Genomic DNA, 19,970 nt, shown 5'->3' with positions numbered 1-19,970 from the left:
GGAGAGGTAACTAAACGAGGATGCGTTACCAGCCTTCACAGGTTCAGTTTGTATACCAGAACAAGGGAAACAAATATAACTCATCTTAACTTGCAGTTCGAGTTGAATCTAATTCCTCCCTCACTCTTCTGAGGAGGAGATTGAAGTGGCGGTTAACTGCAGTTTAATGTACAATCAGTAGCTATCAGTTCTTTTGCTAATTATCTGCTTGACAGGAATTGCTTGTCCAGATAGCACTCCCTTGAAGTTTACAGCCTAATAAATAACTAGGAGGAGGTAATTGTTACATTATGAATAAATAACCATCTGCTTTTAATAGATTTTTTTTTTAAACCTGCAAGAAAAGAGGACTAAGATGTTTCATACATGTTCATTTAACTTACAGAAACTGATCCAAGAAGAAGGGGGAGGGAAATCACACAAATAGAATGATGGAATCCCAGTCTTTTCAACAGATACTTTCTCCACTTACAAAAATCATCATGCAGTTTAATTTTTGTTCAAGGATGGAAGAGCAAAAGCATTTCTAATCAAATCTGAGAAATACTAGAAGAGCAGTGTGCATAGATACAGGATTTACTAGCCCTGATAATTTAAGCAAATGGAAAAATTCAGCTAGATCCAGTAAACACAGCAATTTATTTTAAACTTACTTATCCATATAACCTGCATGTAGGTGATATAGGTGTAGACGCAGACATCGGCAGATACTACATTAGTGTGCCGCTGAAGCCAAGCTCATCAGTCCTACTTAATATGGCATTAGATGTGTACAACATCAACTAGGAAAACAGTAAAGTAGTTTAACGTCATACCTTAGCCAGAAAACTAACAACTTTGTTCTTAGTTTCTTCAGAATTAAGGCACTGAGGAACAACATCTTCATGGCTTGTTTCCTGTCAAAACCATTGAGTAACAGTTTTTCAGTACGTTCATATTAAGAAAGAAAGAAAGAAAGAAAGAAAGAAAGAAAGAAAGAAAGATGAAGGAGAAACTGCTTCCCCAACAATCTGGGAAGAATTCTCTGCTGACAGATTGTTTTCAACAACCTTGCTCACTGCAACCAATTTAAGCAACCAATGCTTGGTTTTTCCTCATTTCCACATCCTGAAATCATACATAGTGCATTAGCCCTTATTACTTGTATTCATGTTTAACAGCATCTGTAATGCTAAGGTCCAAACTGTTCAGTGAAGAGTAGCAATCATTTACGACAGAAAAACTTCTGTATGACAAAAGTTAACAGAGCCAAATCTATACATCCAAAGCACTGCTCTGCTTACCTCTGCAAAGTGTGTGAATGCCTCCAGTGCATGCTGATGGATCAGCCACGTCTGGTCAGCTAGCAGAGAAGCAAACAAACTTGACAACTGGGGTACAACTTGCCTCTGAAAGAGAAACAAATACCTAACAGATTTTTCAGGACTTAGTTGTGTATATCTTATCATCATGATTTATTATTAAAAACTCTCTCTGAGGTCATAGGGTAAGTTTGTGAAATTTGAGAGTGCCACTGTCCTGTCTGGCAAAAAAACACTAAGGAAGATGACACATGTTCTATTTTTTTCTTCTTGGGCGTTCCAATCTCAGTCCTGCCTTAACTCTTGAGAAGCAACATGCAAACGAAGGCATCAAGCATCTTACGTGCAGTTAGCGCAAGTGTCTCAATGAAAAATTAAACCACCATTGATCATTAAATACATCTTTAAGATCATTATGCCACAGCAGTCCTCTGAGTATTTAAATAAAAATCACATCTTTTCATCAAAAGACTCAAGATTAAATAAAGCCCTAATTAATGTTTACCTGGGCTTCTTGTGGGATAAACACTTTCCCCATAGAAGACAGAAAATCCAGCATTGCTAGACGAACATGATCTGGAGGATCTAACTGGAAAAGGGAAGACTGCAGTGCAAACACCTGCAGGAATTCCAAATGAAGCTTCATCAAACACAGATTACAGATGAAAACTGTTCTGTCTGATCATTAAACCTGAGGACATTAACTTCAGAATACTGGACACAAAACAAAAGCAGGTATGCTACAGCTTGAATAAAACTGACTAGTATAAACAAAGCCTGTCTTCTGGAGACAAACAAACATGTTTATAGCATATCTATAGATCTGCGCTATTTTACAGAATAACAGGATTCCCAAAAGCAACGTTAACCAAAGTGCCACATGTCTGGATTAAAGACCAGGAAAATAACCAAGGACGAAATAAAGTTAGAAACCTACTTGTGTTAAGGGAAGGCCTGACCATGAAAAAGCTCATTAGAGATCTTCAGTAAATCACAGAGAGCTTGGTTTTCATAAAATAAGTTTCTCACCTGAGTAATCAGTTGAGCACCTAATGTTTGGATGAAAAATTCCAAAAGGTGAAGCAATAAACACAGCGTCTGCTGGAGGCATGGGTCATCTGACACCTTCAACAGTTCATATAGCATTAGTATCACTGCTTTCAGCTCAAGGAACAACTTAACAAAGAATGTAAAATCGCAGTAACATTCCAAAATTCTTAGCCTAACTTCACATGTATAAAACAGCACGTCATAAGCAGCAGAAGAAAAGATTATATATATATTTTGAGGCAGTTGTATTTTACAAGGCCCTTTCCTTATATTTTTTACTAAGAATCTTTCTTATCTGACTCCTTCTCCACTCTTGCCAATCTAAGAAGCTAAACACACAAGGTTACCTAAGCTATTTCTTTTTACTCGTCGGTTGTCAGATGTCTTCTTCACCCCCAGTCTCAGGTTTTTTTTTTTTTAAATCTGGAGTATGAGCCATGACAAATCCTTTTTTCTTTACTCCTCCAACTGCAGACATGAACAGTTGGATATTCAGCCAGGAGGAAACCTTTCCCCCTTGTGCTCAAAGATGGGAGGAGGGCTACTAGCTCTGTGAGCTTTCACACGCTAATCTAAATCACCGTGGTTTTTTGTTTTCATTCTAATGAACATTTAAAATAGGCCAAACCTGTAACTGGTATAAACCACAATGAAATATTTCAGGCTTCTTGTTAAGCAAGTCTGAATTGGATAGAGTAGCAAGGAGTCATATATGTAACGTTCAGGAAAATTCAAACTCAGTTCTTCCCAAAGCACATACCTAATACATACACCAGCTGATAGCACGTGGGAAGCACAACTACATTGCACTTTAGGGAAGTGGTCCAACCCAAGTGAAATGATTTAGTAACACACACAACGAAACTGCACAAGCCTCCCAAAGAAAGCATGTTTTCACCATTAGAACAGCAAATTCTCTTACCTGTTTAGCCTGGAGGAAAGTCCAGAACTGACCAAGCACTCCTGAGATAGATGCCTGAAGTTCTCCCTCCAGACTGTCTCCAGCAGAATTACAGGCAGTCAATATGACAGAAAATGCAGTGTTCTGGTAGAAAATAGGGTTACAAAAGTAAGACCAAAAAAACCCTACCTGTCAAACAAACCCAACCCCTAGTGTCATATTAAACTTCTAAAACCATATGTGAGATGGCCAGAAGCCCAATGTGCTTATGTCAGCTGTACAGTACAGTTAATCCACCAGGCTGCTGGCCAGTAAAGCTTCCAAATCAAGGAAAACATGCTTTACTTCTGTGAGAGTTTTACGCTGTGCTATAGTAGTTAGCTGCACTGTCAGGGAAAAGATGGCAGCTAGTACTTTGTGTGGAAGTCTCTGATTTCTCAAACTCTTCTCCTTTACCACAGAGACCAGCAAACATCTTTCAGATATGATGCCACATGAAAATGGCTCCAACTTTAAAACTGAGAAGTAATTGTATGACAAAATATAAATCAGAAATTCTAACGAAAAATAGATCTGCTCACCCAGAGAGAAAAAAATAACAAGAATAACTAGTGAACCACTAGACCTCCACTATCACCTGCAGAGTACAGGGTCCTAATGTGCTACATAATACAATGTAACATTAAAACGATAGTCTTTGCTCAGGTGTTTGCCAACTATGCATGGGAAAAAGCTGCCCAGCAGACACATAAATAGAACTGAAGTGAGAGCAACAACAGAATCCTTAGTTTGGAAATCTGAAGTTCACACATTTTTACAAAGAGAATCAAACCTCCTTTACCACAGGTCGGAGCTCTCCCAAAGCACGCCTGCTATTCAGCCACTGCCTGCATTGTGCGAGTCCCGCCGCACAGAGCTGATGTGCCACTTGTTTCCTAAGATCAGGACTTAGGGCCTTGAGGGATATATGCTGCCACACTGCCAAGTTTTCCAATTCTTTGGGAAGAAACTTATGAGTAAATTCTACCTGCAAATAAAAGTTAATATGAACTAAGAAGACCAGGAAAGAATTTGATAACCTGTCAAAGAGTTGAGAAATCAACGATCAAAAAGCACTACTCATTTGCTCTAGAAATATTACATGAAAAAAATCGTTTAAAACCTTTTGTTTAAAGAAAGTCCAACTTCCTTGTATTAAAAAAAAAAAAAAAATCTCACACAACTGCCACCTCCCCGTCACAATAGGATATTAGAATGATTAAGCAACTTCTTCTTTCAGCCACTTGAAGCAAGGGCCCTAGAGAGTAGGAGAAAGAGCTTAAGGGTCATAAATGCGCATGACTTCACTAGAGACACTAGACCAAACCCAAGTCCATACCTAGAGATTAAGTTGGAGAACTTGAGAATGAAACTATTGCTCATTCTTGAAGAGCAACACAGTAGTGGGTTTTCCTGCAGCGATCAGTTTTTATGAATGCTGAATCAGTTCTACCAACACTTGCGTAAGTAACATACACTAGGAACAGTCCAACCATCTGCAACGATGGTTCTTAAGAGTTTGCAGAACCAGGCTGTTATTCTTCCTACTCTACGACTACCTGGCAACAAAATTTGAGCATACTTGTCTTTTCACAAACGCTACAGTGAATGAGCATATAAACAGCTACTATTCTTTCACTGTACGATTGATACAATCTAGGGTACACAGATCAGTTTATAACAAAAACAAAATTTAACACTGCATTCCCAAATAACAAAATGACTATCTAATGGGCTTTTTATCTTATTGATTTCCTTTATATTAGTTATCTATTCCAGCATTAGCCTTTATTACAAATAAAAGTCCTTTTATAGAGATTGTGATAATCACTCACACTGCATCCTTCAATTCTTTTTGAAATGAATTACGTCTTTATTCTACAGAAAATTTTCTCTCGTACTCATTAAAGTGGGGGTACAGTGAATTTCTACGCATTCACTGTCCTGGAAAACAGCCTCAAAATATAAAGAAAATAGGGCAAACGAAGGCTGGCTCCACCCCAGAAGAGAAACTATGTTCACAGCCAGCATCAGCAGATCTGGGAGATGTGCTGTTTTCATACTTAATCAAAAAAAGGACTTCATTGCCATCCAGTAAGGCCAGCATTAGAAAGATGCATGCGCTCTTGTTGTTTTAAAGGGCACACCTACGCTACTTCGGATCCACTATGATAAAGTAAAATCAAGTACAGCAAGAGAGCAATCAACCTCCTGCTATTTCTGAAGAATGGAAAGAGGACATTTTAACACAGGCTACTGATTCAAATCTGATCTACTAAAGACAGAAGACACTGGTGCTATACTTGCCTGATGATCTGGAGCCATTAAGAACAGCATACGCCTCAGCAGAACACCCAAGGCTGAGACCTGGTAACATTCATTAGGCCAAGACTTCATCTACATTAGGATAACAGGAAATGCATCAAGTTAAGGAAAATCCACCATTCAGCAAACAGAATTCTAAACAGAATGTTTCCAAGAGTCGTAAAACCAAAAAATGGGTTTCACTTCAAGTAGCATAAGATCTCGTTCTTGAAGCCAGGACTACATTTACCTTTCAGTCAAAGCACCACAAGAAATACTCACTGATAGGCATCAACCATTATAGCAAGCTCTCTTCCTGGTTTACCATTAGCCCTTTGTTAATTTATTATTTTCATCTATAAGTGCTATTCTTATTCCTAACGTTCTCCACTGAGTATCCAGTGATCTCCCATTTGACTCTTCTCAGTAAAAATCTCTGACGTGCCATGTGTAATCTCAACAGTAGCACTCTAAATAAGACAACGCAGAGCATGTCAGAACTGCTAGGTACATTGCTTTGTAATTTCACTGTACTGCTAATGCTAATTGTCAATCACTTAGAGAAATTAAAACTCCATTTTGGATTTGGAAAAAATGAAACTCTTGGCCTTGGTCACAGAAAGGTTGCAATAGAACTAAGATTAAAATAGGTGCCAAAATAGGTGCTAGTCACTGTGGTTCTTACCAAATGGGCTATCACAAAAACATGGTGAGCACACAGTTCAGCTGTTCCATACCTGGAATGTGAAAGAGAAAGAGCAGTTAGTAGGTCTATACTTGCTACTCTTCTACTAACTAAATATTCTAAGTTTTGTCTTAAAGATGACTATTTCCCCTAACATATTTAAACCTGATAAGCACAGACACAATTTACTTGAGAGAACTGATCCAAACAACAGTTATTTAATAACAAGAAAAATATGTGCCCCTTCCACGAACGTAAAAATGGCTGAAGCCATTTCTCTTCCTGATTTTCAAAATACGCTCTATATCTGAATAGAAACCAATTCTGGGACGATTTCATCTTTAAAATCTCTCTTGGGGAATTATGAGCCATGATGGAACTGACTGGAACTGTTAATATCCTGCTTGACCTATAATAAAAGCATCTTACCGGGCAAGGAAACACCACGCATCCATAGCTAGTAAAGACGTGATCATACTAGAACCAAGCACAGCATCCAGCAAAGCCTGCTCCTGAGCAGAAAATGTATATGTAAATTAAAGCAGAAACTGATTGCAGGCTTACTATTACTTTTACTCTACTAAATAGCATAAAACCTCATAAGATTTTCACCTGATCCAATTAAAATGTTCTAACAACTGCTTTTAATACTCTGTATTCACTTACAAGTTCAAGCAAGTAGCTATACCTTTAGTTTTGCATACATTTGATTACAAGGAGCTGAAGGTCCTTCACTTTTCAAAGTATTTCAATATGTGCATCCCTTCTTTGCAAGGCATCATTTATGAAAATATTTTTTCCGAATGTATTATCTTTTTTTTTTTTGCCAGCTTTATTGGCAGCATACTGAAGAACACCTAAAAACTTTCCTTTATTAGGAAACTAAAGTTTATCTGAAAGGGGAATGTAGCATTCAGAAAAAATAAACTAGGAGTATTATTTTTGTGGCAGGTCTTAACTTTATAAAGTTTTACATTTATCTAGAAGTTTTTTTTTTAATCTGTGCATGAGAAAAAGTGAAAAATATTGTAAAACTTCTATCAAAGCCCAGAATACTTCTGCAACGTAGAAAAAAATTATCATTTCCATTTCATGGCATAGTCTTAAATGGAATCACAGCAGTGTGATTTTAGCCTAATAGTCTACTCCGATTATTAGATATTACTTTCTTATTACCTTACAGGATAGCTGAACAAAACCAGATAAATTTAATATAGTTGGAATACTGCATAAAAGAAAGCACTGAACTACTTTTTTTTTAAGCAATGCAAAGACCTCCCCCCCAAAAGAGAACAAAAATTTCCAATAGAAACTAAGGTTTTCAACAACATTTACGAAGCTTTTTTCCCCCCCTTCTCACAAATAAAGTCTACTGTATAATCAAACTCCTGCTATACAACTATATAATAGCTGCTCTCTAAAGAATAATCAAATCCCTTCACGCCTAGGCATGTCTTCAGAGCTAAATCATTAGACAGAAGCCATCCTTTTTTAAATATTACCTATGCATCACAACATTTGAAAAGATGAACAAGCAGGAAACAATCTTACCAGCTGAGGAAAGTGTGATGGGAGTGTGGAAGCAATGAAGGAACACAGGTGGACACAGACGTAATGATATAGGGTGATGGAAACCGCTGGCTGTCCTGTACCAATTACTTCTGGCAAACAAACAGGGAGAGAAAGCTCACCAGAACATTGCTGGAAACTTAGAAAAAGTGCTGAGAACAAAGACAAGCTGCAGGAAAAAAGACAAACAGTTGGACTGCAGGTAAGCAAATCCCAAATCCTGTAAACAACATCTATACTACAGAATCTTTTTATCAGACTGGAAACTGCCAGTAACCTCAGTGCTACAGATCTACCTCCCTGATTACCTTCCCCTCTTACAAATTCAGGCGATTATGAGACGGTTCAGGCATAAAAATGCAACATTTTAACTTAGTGGAATATCAACTAATTACAGGCCCTTTTCTATCCTGGAAGGAAGCCAATACCATCTCTTTCCTGAACTTTCCTGAACAAAGGTATTTTTGGACCTACATCATTCACCCCCGAAGCAGAACACCATATCATGTTTCTCTCAGGACAGAATGTAAATCATCAGAACCTGTTAATTTTACCACTCATTTGTGAGGGAAACCCTAGCAACACAGCCTCTATGATTGCCCATGCAGCCTGATTGCTATGGTCAGGAATTACCATGAAATCTTTTTCAATACCTTCTTCCTGTGTTCCACAGACTTTGCACTTCTTCAGGTTGAGAGGACAACTTGTCCATTATGGCAATCAGAAGAAGACATTGGGGCAGCTGCTGCTCAGGAGGAAGACCTGTAGATTTTTTTTTTTTTTTAATATGATGATAATTGCCCTGGTAAATAAATTTTGCATGTTTGTAAAGCAGCTTTTAAACAAGCGACAAATGACAAAGGAATGGTGAAGAATACCAGTTTCCAGCAAAACAATCAAAAATCATTTACAGGCACGGCTGACGCAAAAACAAAAGAGTAATGTTTCATCAAGAACGTTTTGCTTGAAGTGAAAAATAAACACAATATTCAGGCAAAAGCTAAAATATTTCAATTCTGAACTGCCACTGCAACATGCTGCAAAGGAGTTGCAGTCTGGGAGCCTCATGCTTCCAGTTTCCTTGAAAGCACTGTATTCCTCGGATGCTGAATAAACCAAGCTTTTGTCTTTTATTAAGTGCATCATTGTAATCACAAGGCCAGAGCGCAAATATGGGAGATAAGGAAGCCCAGCCTACACAGAGAAAGGGAGCAACTGAAGCTCACACCATAACCCCCAAGAGGTAGAACAGCTATCTCAGAATCATGATACATTGGTCAGAGCAGAAATTTTCTGGGTAGTTATGACAAAAAGCTGATCATCTTTTAGTTTGAAGGCATTCTGTTTTCCACATAAAATACTTACTTTGGGAAAAATATCTGTTCTCCCCCATCAATAGCACAGCAGAAAACATTTAGCCTACTTAAAAAACTTGTGACATAAATTGGATTGAAATGATGCAAAACAGGCAAATTCAATAGGATTTCTGTTCAACAGATTAATAGTGAAGTTACTGTGAGCGCTTTGGAAAATATGTGTTCAACAGCAACATGAAGTCTCCATTATAAAAATCATCTGAGTTAATCTGCAATTGGCATAACGCATACCTTAGTACCTACAAAAGGACAAGAGGCAAACAAACAAGCACAGAATGTTGCAAAAGTGCTTGTCCTTGGGGGAAAAAAAACAAAAAACAAAATATCAAGTCTGATCCCTTACAGGTGGTTACATAGTACTACAATAGAAGTAGTTGTATTTTAAACCCACCTAATTTTTCACTTAACACTTGCTCCATAAAAGGGCTGAAGGGAAGAAGTTGGTTGATAAGGGGGTCTAGAGCCACAAGAAAAACCCTGGATATTTCATCTCGATGAACCTCTGAGATCACTGGAGCATAGAGACTGGGAGGAAACTTGCTGAGGGGGGCAGAAGAAAGAAATAGTTAAATAGTCTCAGTAGCATTACTTTTCGAAAGAACTGCAAAAAGGCAAATTCATGAGTTCCCTATTACTGTGAAATAAAAGCCCAGACAGAAAGGGCTCCTCGTTTTATAATACCCATTAAAACTGTGAGTTACAACTGTATTCAGCCTTTAAACCAAGCATCATAACCCAGTGTTTTACTAAACATGTGAAGAAAAACTTTCAAGCTCACAGAAAACGCATGTAAAATATATAACATATATAAGAAGAAAAATAATGCATCACAAAAAAGGCGAGCAATGAGAAGTCAAAGAAACACTTGTAGATACGACAGTACTAATTTAATAGACAACACTAATAAAAGGGTACCACTTAATTTCTTCCTCGAAAAGAAAAAAAAAAAGAGCAATAAATGAAAAAAATAAAGTGATATGAGAATTAAGCAAAAGGGATCATGAAATGAAAACCTTCTACTCTTGCAGCTTATAAAGAGACTGTAAAATGCTATTTTCCTATTGGAAAAGCCTGCTTCATTTTGCTGAGTGAATAAAAATTTACAACCTTCCACTTAAGAAAGCTCTACAAGGTAAGTAAAGTAAGAAGAGGAAACACGTAAAAAATAACCACCTGATCTTGTAGTAAAACATGCAGTGAACTCATGCATGCACATCGCCACAGAATCTGGTTCCAATTCCAAAAGGATGACTGAAATCAGCGCTCTATTGTAAAGTTCAGTTTGCCCTTTACTTCCTCATTATTACAGCATACAGAACAAATAATTTTTGAAAGAGAAATGATAAGCAGTTTGCAGATTATAAAAGCAAATATTTTTGCTTTTTACAGCATAACATTAAAAAGTCTTTGCTTCTGAGAGGACCATGCAGTCCTCCTGCAAGATTTCATGAGATTATAAGCACAACAGTAAAGCTGTGAAAGAATTTCAAGATACTCTGTTTCAATCTCCCTTCAGGTCAAATGTTTCCATTCTTGGTCTTGAGGTAGAAACAATCTATCAAACTGTTCCTAATGACACCTATGTTCAGATTTTGGGATTTTTTTCTTTCACTGGAGTTTAAAAACAGAAGGAGAGTACATGGCCCTTTACTAATAGATGAAATAGCAAGGAATTCGGATTATTAGAGAATGGTAATTCTGAATTGCCTAGACTTTGCACAGTGTCACTAACAACGTGCTACGGTTTGTTCCAAAGACTACTGGGTTGTTCTGTTTTACCTCTTTGACTAGCTACTTCACTGCAGGACAACTGAACGACGACTCCTACCTTTAGGAATTTTGACTTTGGGAAAAAGAGCCTTCAAATGAACTTGCACAGACCGACCCAGGGTCCAAGCCAATCAATTGTGTAATCTAACACAACTTTTTAAGAAATGCTGACAGAAGCAAGTGCAACAAGGTTAGATTTTGGGGTTTTTTTTTTCCTGTATTTGCCACACACAGCGTGGATTAGAAATGGGTTTGAGGTGGCAAGTACCACACAAAAGATGCCCATCTTATCCAGCAAACTTCCCTGACCTCTGTACTTGAAACAAACAACTCACGAAAATATATTTCTTGTTCCGATCTCAAAAACCTTGCAACTTTATCTTTAAAAACGAAATATGCAGGTATTCTTAAGATAGTATCAGTAATCAGTTATTTGTACTTTACTTACCTGTATATTTGAAGAAACAGTTGGTGTAACTGAGAGCACGAATCCAAGAAGAAAGAAAGAAATTCCTGCAAAAGCCATTAATTTTGAACAGTACTTTTAATATAAAATACATGATTGAACATATTTTCCTCTGTTTTACTATATTTATGTGTTAAAATGATACGCTGCAAAACATGATTAAATTCTAACAACCTTCTGCACAAAGCAAGTACAAAATAAATAAAGAATTCCTAAGGTTAATTACACTGCATGTATATATATTCTACTTAAGACAGTTAGATTTATAGGCTCATTTTAAAAACTGAGTAAGTACAGATGTAATAGCCATAGAGAGCTTCAAAAATCTAAAGTGCTCACATTCATTTTGTAATGCTATTTTGTCCTGTCATAATGCTATTCACTTTGTGCCGAAAAAAAAAAAAAAAAAAATCAAATTCCTGCTTTTACTCCGGGACAAAACAAATACACAGTACATCATCAATGCCTTTTACTGTTGCTGCTTGATGTTTCATAAATGGTCACTTAAGGTAAAACAGGAAACACAAAGAGGAAAAAGGGGAAGAGATTACCAAGAAAATAAAGGATGAAAAGAAGGAAAAAAAACTTTTGAGCAGAAACAAGCAAATATACCACGTTGGACCATATGCTCTTGTTAAAAACCCCACAAGGAAAATATTACTGATTATTTATCTATCAGAAGAGGACTTTCTCAGAAATATTGAGGTGATCTTTCTCTCCCATGTGCTTCATGGAAAAAGGGCCTTGCTGAGCAAATGATGGTGGATAGGAATCTGTTGCCATCGTTGAGCAACAGAAAAATTGTTTTAACAGCTCTGGCCATTTTATGCAAGAAGTCTGGAATTTTGTTTGACAAGATTATTTAACGTAAAGTTTAGCCAAGAAAAATCTCTCAATTTATTTTACAAAAAGATATGAAATCCAGAGGTTGTGCTCTTTACATATCAGATTCCTGCTGAGAAGTAGAGTTATTCCACTTGTGCTGAGGATAAGAATTAGACTAGACATTGTTCTAGGATATTTAACAAATTTGGCATCTGGAGATCACTAGTCCATATACCAGAAATTTCTTTCACATACATTCTTAAAACGGGTTAATTTATAGCATGCCCTTCTAATGATGGGGAAACTGAAGCACAGCAATAAAGTGGCTTGGCCAGGACAACGGAAGGAAGTTAGTGTCTGAGCTAGTAACGGTACACCGATGTTTCTTATCCTCAGTGCCACATCCAAACTACTAGAAGATGCTGCCTCTTACACTACGTTGCTCCATGGCAAAAGGTTACAACGGCTGCTCAGCAAAGAAAAAGGTTTAGGTTAAAATACAAATTAAAAGGGAGCTACTAACGGCCTTCTGAATCAGGACTCTCCTGACTAGAAATCCTTCTTGCAGTTAACTCTGTGCAAATATTATAGTTAAGAAAACACTTTTTTTTTTCATCCATTAGGGATTTAAAACCTAAAGTCACTTCTGAGTCACCTCTCAGAGAAAAACAAAGAGTCTTTAATACCATATGACTATACCTCAGCTATTCTGATGCAACAGACCATATGTAAGTATTAAACAAAGAAAGAATCACACATCACAATTCGGAGTAACTTGCCTTCAAACTTCTATTAAAAAAAAACATTTTTCCTAAATAAACCTTTAAAATCCTTGAGGAAATCTTAAATTCAGGATTGCTGTAAATTTGGGTAAATATACTCATTAGAAACCTATTTGAAAATGCTACTAGTCTCATAACACTAACGAGCCACAGAAAATTAAACAAGGAACGACTGTGATCATTAGGAAAAAACAAGGAACAATTCTGAAACCCTAGGAACAGCTTTAGCCTGTTTAATTCTTCGAGAGAAAGTTACTGTTGCATTGACTCAAGGCTGCAGGTAAAGACTGGACATCCCCTACCAATTCCTCAGTGACGTTGCTTCTAATAGCTTATTCTTTTTTGTTTTTCTGTTAAAATCACAGCAACAAACCTGCTTGGACTCACGAGTGTACTCAGCTGAAAGAACTACAAGCAAGTTATGCATGGAGGTTAATTACATCACCCGTTTGTTATAGTCATAAATTGGTAAGATATTACATTGTGCTATAACGGCCCAGTTTGCACAGCAGAGGCTTACATTTAATACTAACGTAGGATTCAAGCATTAAATCTTACCTTGGTGTAGTGTACAAGTGAATTAGCAAAGAATCTACATAGTTTGACTGTCTTCTGGAACAGCTTAAGGTCGGTGCCCTCCTATTCAAAAAAGCAGTTATAAAACTTCCTCTAGCAAGAGTAATACAATACAAAAGAAAGTTAAATTGCCAACAATGCTCAAAACACATTTTGAAACTGATTCTCTACACGCTCTCCAGCAACAGGGGATAAACTTTAGGAATCCTCAGTATACCTCTCAAAATTGTTCCTAGCAATACTCAGAATTGAAATACTGTGTTCTGATTCTCCTTTGGACATGGTCAGTTTAGGAATAAACAAAATTCCTGCAAAATACAGTGAAAACTTAATTTTCAATGCCTCGCTGAAACATCCCTAATCTAAAGCCTCATTTTCACATGGTTTCAAAAGAATGAGGTATTCTGCATACCCTATGCATTAAAAAACACCCAAAGCAATAATAAAGCATGATAAACTTATCTTTTTCAAATTCAAAAGCAGTTCTGGGAGCTTTTTAATTCACCTGTATCTCTGACACCTTCATTTGCTCAGCCAGTTGCAAACAGGAGTGAAAAGAAAGAAGAGTATCCTTGCACAGGCCACTGAGGATGTCACTGTGTTTCAGATGGCACTGAAGCAGGGCATGATGCTTCAAGCTTTGCCTGAAAGACAGGAATAGAACCAGATATTTAACTGTCAGAATCGATCACGTAAAAAGTTAGCACAAATCCAAATATCCTAATTGTTCTATTTAGGCTTCTATGCCACACTAATCAGTGTGATATCCGCGTACACTAAAACAGCAGCATCCTCACAAAAGTCCAGAAACTTAGAGGAGAACTATCCTCTCGGCAGTTATAACCAAAGCACAGAGGAGAGACAGGATAAAAGCATAAGACATCACAACTTGATCCAAAAACATATGGAGAATTGCAGGTCAGACCTTTTAAAACCATTCATTCACACTATGGAAATTAAAATTTTCTTCTAATAGTAATGTAAAAAGCAAAGCTTCTTTTACTTTTAATGCGAGATTCTTAACTGTCTTCACTGATAGTGCATTTAATTCTACTTTTTGGCTAAATTTCCACAGGAACTGAATTCTCTAAATTCAACTGTACTTGAAATCCTGACCATAAAACTAGTGAAACACTAGCTATTCAAAATTATAGCCCAGTCATGTTACAGTGTAATCCAAAGAGTTCAAAGACATACTTGATTATGAACTTCCACGTGTTAGCATGAAGAGCATGGTCCATATTGGAAATGACAGAGCATATCTCCAGCACAGTGTGGATTACTGTGGAGGAAATAAGAGCAAAAAAATGAGTTAATAGCAGATGAGTTAAAGCTCAGTTCACAGCTCCTCTACTCATCTGGGAAAAGCAGCAGCCACATTTGAATGTTCTAGAGAATACTACAGTAGCAACACTGCATCAGGAAAACAGCTCAGTGCCTAGGTGCTGCCCATTTCCTACAGCCCTGCCCTACATCCCACATCTCACAAGGAAAGTTTCAGGAGGAAAACAGAAATGTTTCAAGAGGCAAAATGCTGCCTTCAGAAGGACTGGTCAAGACAACAGAACTTGAGACAGAGTTCTGAGCCTGCTCAAGGTGCAAACTTGCTTAAAAAGGGAAAAAAAAAAAAAAAGACTGGGCAAGACTAAAAAAATCTTTAGATCCATGTGTACCTGACACCATATCTGCAATGTTATCTTCAATAGAAGCAGAGCCCATAGAAATCATATCAAGTAGTTCCATCAGCTGTTTCTGAAGAGAATAAGTTTCCTTAAACATAGCTTGCAGGAGGTCAGAAATCAAGTGCAGATGCCCACAGTATACTGATTCACTGTCCTGCAGGAAACAGGGAAGAGTTTTAAAAAAACTTTTTTTTTTTTTCTTCAAGGAATCACAGCCTGGGCTTTCACCTGTAGAAACTACTGAGAGCTTTGTTACACACTTCACTGGAAAAAAGAATAAGGTTTAGTTACACCTGCTTCAACTCATTACTCAGATCTGTAATGTAAGATCTGTAGCTTCCGACACCAACCCCTACTTGTTATGTACTAAATATAAAATGTTATTCACCTGCACCCTGATCAACAGCTAATGAAATCTGCCTGTCTTTAAAGAGTTCCGTGGGCTTTGAATCAGGCCTTGATGCATGAATTTAAGATCAGATTTCCAAATGAAATAGCGAAACAAATTGTTTCATTAACAACAATGAAAGTTGCGTTTCAAATGTTTCCTAATACCTTCAAATTAGAACTGGTAAATAAAGGAATGGAATCTGAGTTCCAGTCCTGTCCAGTAAGAAAGACAAACTGCAAAGTGAAAAAGAAAGCAGACCAAAAGCTACTGAGTCCTGTGATAACCTTATTTTATTTATACTGCTTCAGAGGGAAATACTACCAGCACAGTAACTACTGGGGCATCTGAAAATGTAAATCTGACGCTGATATACATTGCTCATCATAGTAATATCAGGATCCTAATCTCAACTTCCAGTCTGCTTTGAAACTTGCACAGAAACATGGCAAACAACATCATTTTGGTAACCATTTATAGCTCTGATAATTACCGCAGCTATCAGAAGTGCACAAATGTCACAGAGGGCCTAAATTCATAGCCAAATGTTTAATTGACACTGATGCAAAATATGGAAATAATGCAGTCTGCCTTTCAGTACCAGGTCAAATTCGCTGGGCAGATGGTTGAAAAAACATCTCTGTACTTGGCACTAAGCACATTCTGTAAATGATTTAATAAAGCAATAATAAACAAAATTCTACAGCAATATTTTTTCAAGACAGGATCTTCTTACAAGGGAGGGCTTCCTAAAAAACAACAAGTAAAACAATTTTTGTTCTGCTAACACAGACCTACCTTGCAGTGTGTAAAAGTGTTCTTTATCATGTAAAGAACAGAGGATGGGAGAGTGCGGATACTCTCCAGAGGCACACACTCTTGGAGCGTGCAGATGTACCGTACACAACCGGTCAGAGTTTCCAACAGTTGGACCACAGTCTGAAAGCACAAATAAACAATAATCAGTGAAGATACCAACTCTGATGATAATTTCAGAAGCAGCTTTTCTTAGCTGAATTGCTCCTACATACTTATGACATTAAAATTCACAGCTTTTTATATAAATAAGTAGTTTGCTAAAGATGAACGAAGCTCCACGAAATAATCTGAAACAATTCCAGAGCGGTTCACCAATACCATATATTTTTTACATAAAAACTTCATATTTCTTATGGCTACTGTTTTCAATTTACAAAAAAATTTAAAATTCGGAATTAAGTGACCGTATAAAGAGATGCCACATTTACTCTCTGAATATGAAGAGTCACATGCCATTTGCATTAGAGACTAAGAGTTTGAGCTGGTTTGGTTTTTTTAATTCTGATTAGCATCACACGCTAACTAATCAAAGCATTCACAAAATTTTAATTGAACACCAACTGCAAATGAAGTTCCAACTACATTCTAACCAGCTGCTTAGTAGGCAGTATATATATTCCAAAAACTTCATTACTGCTAAGATAAAATCAAAAAAATAAAATAACCATTGCTCTGGCAACTTATTTCATGAGACTTGCCTTTAAAAGATTCCTTATAGTACTGCATAACTCTGTATTCTGGCTGGTTAATCCTTTGGCCTCATTGGATAATTCATACATCAAGTTATCGAATACCTGTAGAGTCTGTCAGAACGAAACAAAAGTTAAACACTTTATTTATAAACACATTCCCATAAATAGGAATATCACTATGCATCTGCTTCCTTCCTTGGCATGGAGTCATAAGGAGGCAAGTCACAGGAGAATACAATGTTTTCTAGCCTAGCATATGAGCTTTCAAGTGTGACATGCAAAAATCGAAAACCATCACTTCTCTAATTATAGACAGAAACTAGATTAGCTGTTACTAACCGTAAGTGTTTAATAACACTTTTTAAGTGCTTTCTCTCTATTGGTAAAGCAAACTTCCTAGCTGATTCAGTTGAAATAACACATCTCATTCTACCAAAGATTTTTTATTTGGTTTCAACGAGATCATTTTAAGACAGAACGTTTTTCATTTTGTCTCAGAAAAGTAGGGTTTTGTTCTGAGAACGATTATTAACATTTTGAACATACAAAGAAATAAAATCATACGACATGCCAAATAACAATAATTTCTGCTTTGTTTGAGGCACTTGGATATTTTATCAATGTTACTGCTGAGATTCCAAAGACAGAGAGCTGTTTCCCGGCTCACAGAGGATGCTACATAAACTGGTATGGTATATTGATCCTTGTTCAGGATGTGCATGTTATGAGTCATTTTTCTTTTAATCTCTAAAATCTGCTAGAGGACATGAAAGAAAGGAAATGGAAATCAATTACGCATTTTTACAAGCTTCTTAAAACATATAAGCTGAGGCCTGAAACTTAAATCAGAATTCATCACTGCTGTATTTCATATAAGGGTAGCTATTGAATAATTTTAACATAACTACAGCACAAAGTTCTCCATCATTTAATCGAAAAACAGAACACACGTTAGGCCAGCATAGCCTAGAAGATTATTTGCTATGTTATTCTCAAATGTGAGACCTCAAAAGAAGAATCAATGCATCCTAAGCAGTTTTTTAACACTGAATTAACACAAAATTTCCAATTTAACTGAAGGTGACGTACCTTAGGTAATACTTTTGAGAAAAAAGTTTGTTCCAAATCTGCAAGGCTGATATGAGGCAAAAACATTTCAGTCAGGATCCTCAAAACACCTGCAAAGCAAAACATTTACAAAACGTTACAGAAAAATACAATATAGCCATATAACAAAAACACAAATACAGTTACCATAACACGTGACAGCCTACCAGATAAAACAAAGAATAATGTCAAATAGACCAGGTATTTCATTTTGAGAGAGGCAGCATAACACTTGCCACATGCATACTACCTAAAAAAAAAAAAATCAAGCAACAATAAAGGCTCCAACATACATAAACCCATTAGCTGCATCACACTGGACTACCCGGAGTTGAAAGTTGAGCGCAATCGTTTGTCCATAACCTGATATCTGGATGTAACCACAATTTTCCAAGTTCCAAATTGCATATAGCTGCACATTTAATTTACCTGTTGCTCTAATGCACCACTTAACTGCGAATGCTAGCAACAGTCCTAAACAGTTGCGTATCAGACTCATTTTCTCATCACCGTTGCGTATTAAAAGAGTTTAGCTGCCTCTAAGATAATGGCCAATTGTGACACTAGAATACAATAATATTCAAGATGAAACGTGCCTTTCTTTCAGAATCTACAATTCAGAAGTATTGGGAGTGAAAAAAAACCTCTTGCATGCATTCTTTATAGGCTTTCATAAAGCTTATTCAGCGTGCAATTCCTGCAACGTGCAAGGTTCAGCAGGATTGCCGAAGATCGGGGAAGCGGCGAAATCACCAGTTATAAACCAAGTATTTTAAACTAGCATAAAATCTGTAACGTGATTCCGACAGAACAACCCTTAAGAAGAAGAAGCACTTCTTGACCCCTACTTACGAATATGCTCAGTCCAGTCTTCAGACTCTTGATACATAGAGTAAAAACGTTAAGGAAGCTCAAACTTGTCCCGCCATAAAGATTATTGTCAAACCGCTTGCGGGAGCCACCGTGACTTCTCCCGTGCTCTCCCACGTACGCTTAGCCCATCGCATAAAGTCAGCGGAGCTACTCGCAGGATCACCAATATTTCTGCAAGGTACGTGGGGATTAAAGGGCGGGGGGAAGAGTCACTGAAAGCGCTAGATGACCCATACGGTACTTTCTAACGTGAGTGTTTTATTTCGGGGGAAAGGCAGTACTTATTTTTCCACTTGTTTCACTGTGGAAAACGACACGCAGCTTCTCCGTGCTGTGTCAGCCCCTTGCCGGGGCTGCACCACCTTTCCTGCGGGTTTTCCCCCTCCCGCGGGTTTACATGCATGCATAGTGCCAGTCAGAGAGAGGAAAACACCCCCACCCCCATCCCCATCCCCACCCCCACCCCCACTTCAGGGCATTTCGGGGCCTCCCCTTACCCAACCGCCACCCGGGACCCCTCCCCTCCGCCCGGAAGGATATGAGGAGCCGGGGCAGGACGGCGGGCAGCTCCCGGCGGCAGAGCTCCCAGTCCCAGCCGCCCAATTCCTGCAGGAGCAGCTCGGGGTCGGTTTGGGACATGGCGCCGGCTCCGGTTACCTCAGGGTTGCCGAGCGGCGGGAAAAGCCAGTCCCGCCACTATCCCAGCAGCCTCCGCGCCCGCGGGGAAAAAAGGGGGCGGGGCGGCTGCCGCCGCAGCCGCCCCGC

The 19,970-nt window shown here is 37.8% G+C and overlaps 1 protein-coding gene across 5 annotated transcripts in view; it reads right to left on the bottom strand.

Moving 5' to 3' along the window:
• FIRRM (FIGNL1 interacting regulator of recombination and mitosis) overlaps positions 1 to 19,945 on the bottom strand; it is a 23,153-nt gene extending 3,208 nt beyond the window's left edge. The window contains exons 1-22 of one of the 5 annotated variants that reach the window (XM_068951877.1): positions 19,746 to 19,945; positions 19,185 to 19,224; positions 18,315 to 18,403; positions 17,232 to 17,336; positions 16,513 to 16,653; positions 15,318 to 15,480; positions 14,842 to 14,926; positions 14,150 to 14,288; positions 13,627 to 13,707; positions 11,444 to 11,508; positions 9,617 to 9,765; positions 8,503 to 8,611; positions 7,832 to 8,018; positions 6,710 to 6,792; positions 6,281 to 6,332; positions 5,599 to 5,688; positions 4,094 to 4,279; positions 3,274 to 3,396; positions 2,331 to 2,426; positions 1,807 to 1,920; positions 1,284 to 1,388; positions 816 to 896 (exon numbers count right to left, since the gene is read on the bottom strand). In XM_068951877.1, coding sequence (XP_068807978.1) covers positions 816 to 896; positions 1,284 to 1,388; positions 1,807 to 1,920; positions 2,331 to 2,426; positions 3,274 to 3,396; positions 4,094 to 4,279; positions 5,599 to 5,688; positions 6,281 to 6,332; positions 6,710 to 6,792; positions 7,832 to 8,018; positions 8,503 to 8,611; positions 9,617 to 9,765; positions 11,444 to 11,508; positions 13,627 to 13,707; positions 14,150 to 14,288; positions 14,842 to 14,926; positions 15,318 to 15,480; positions 16,513 to 16,653; positions 17,232 to 17,336; positions 18,315 to 18,403; positions 19,185 to 19,224; positions 19,746 to 19,844 — 2,382 coding nt within the window. In that variant the 5' untranslated portion in view covers positions 19,845 to 19,945. Of the gene's footprint in view, positions 1 to 815; positions 897 to 1,283; positions 1,389 to 1,806; positions 1,921 to 2,330; positions 2,427 to 3,273; positions 3,397 to 4,093; positions 4,280 to 5,594; positions 5,689 to 6,280; positions 6,333 to 6,709; positions 6,793 to 7,831; positions 8,019 to 8,502; positions 8,612 to 9,616; positions 9,766 to 11,443; positions 11,509 to 13,626; positions 13,708 to 14,149; positions 14,289 to 14,841; positions 14,927 to 15,317; positions 15,481 to 16,512; positions 16,654 to 17,231; positions 17,337 to 18,314; positions 18,404 to 18,499; positions 18,577 to 19,184; positions 19,226 to 19,745 lie in introns of those variants that run through there. The other 4 variants (XM_068951875.1, XM_068951876.1, XM_068951878.1 and 1 more) reach the window with 4 other exon arrangements.
• Positions 19,946 to 19,970: the final 25 nt, after the last annotated feature.

The sequence above is a fragment of the Struthio camelus genome, chromosome 8, assembly GCF_040807025.1.
Source record: "Struthio camelus isolate bStrCam1 chromosome 8, bStrCam1.hap1, whole genome shotgun sequence".
In the NCBI taxonomy this organism is placed as follows: Eukaryota; Metazoa; Chordata; class Aves; order Struthioniformes; family Struthionidae; genus Struthio; species Struthio camelus.
The sequence above is the reverse complement of the archived record's forward strand: the minus strand, read 5'-3'. Positions and strand labels throughout refer to the sequence as shown.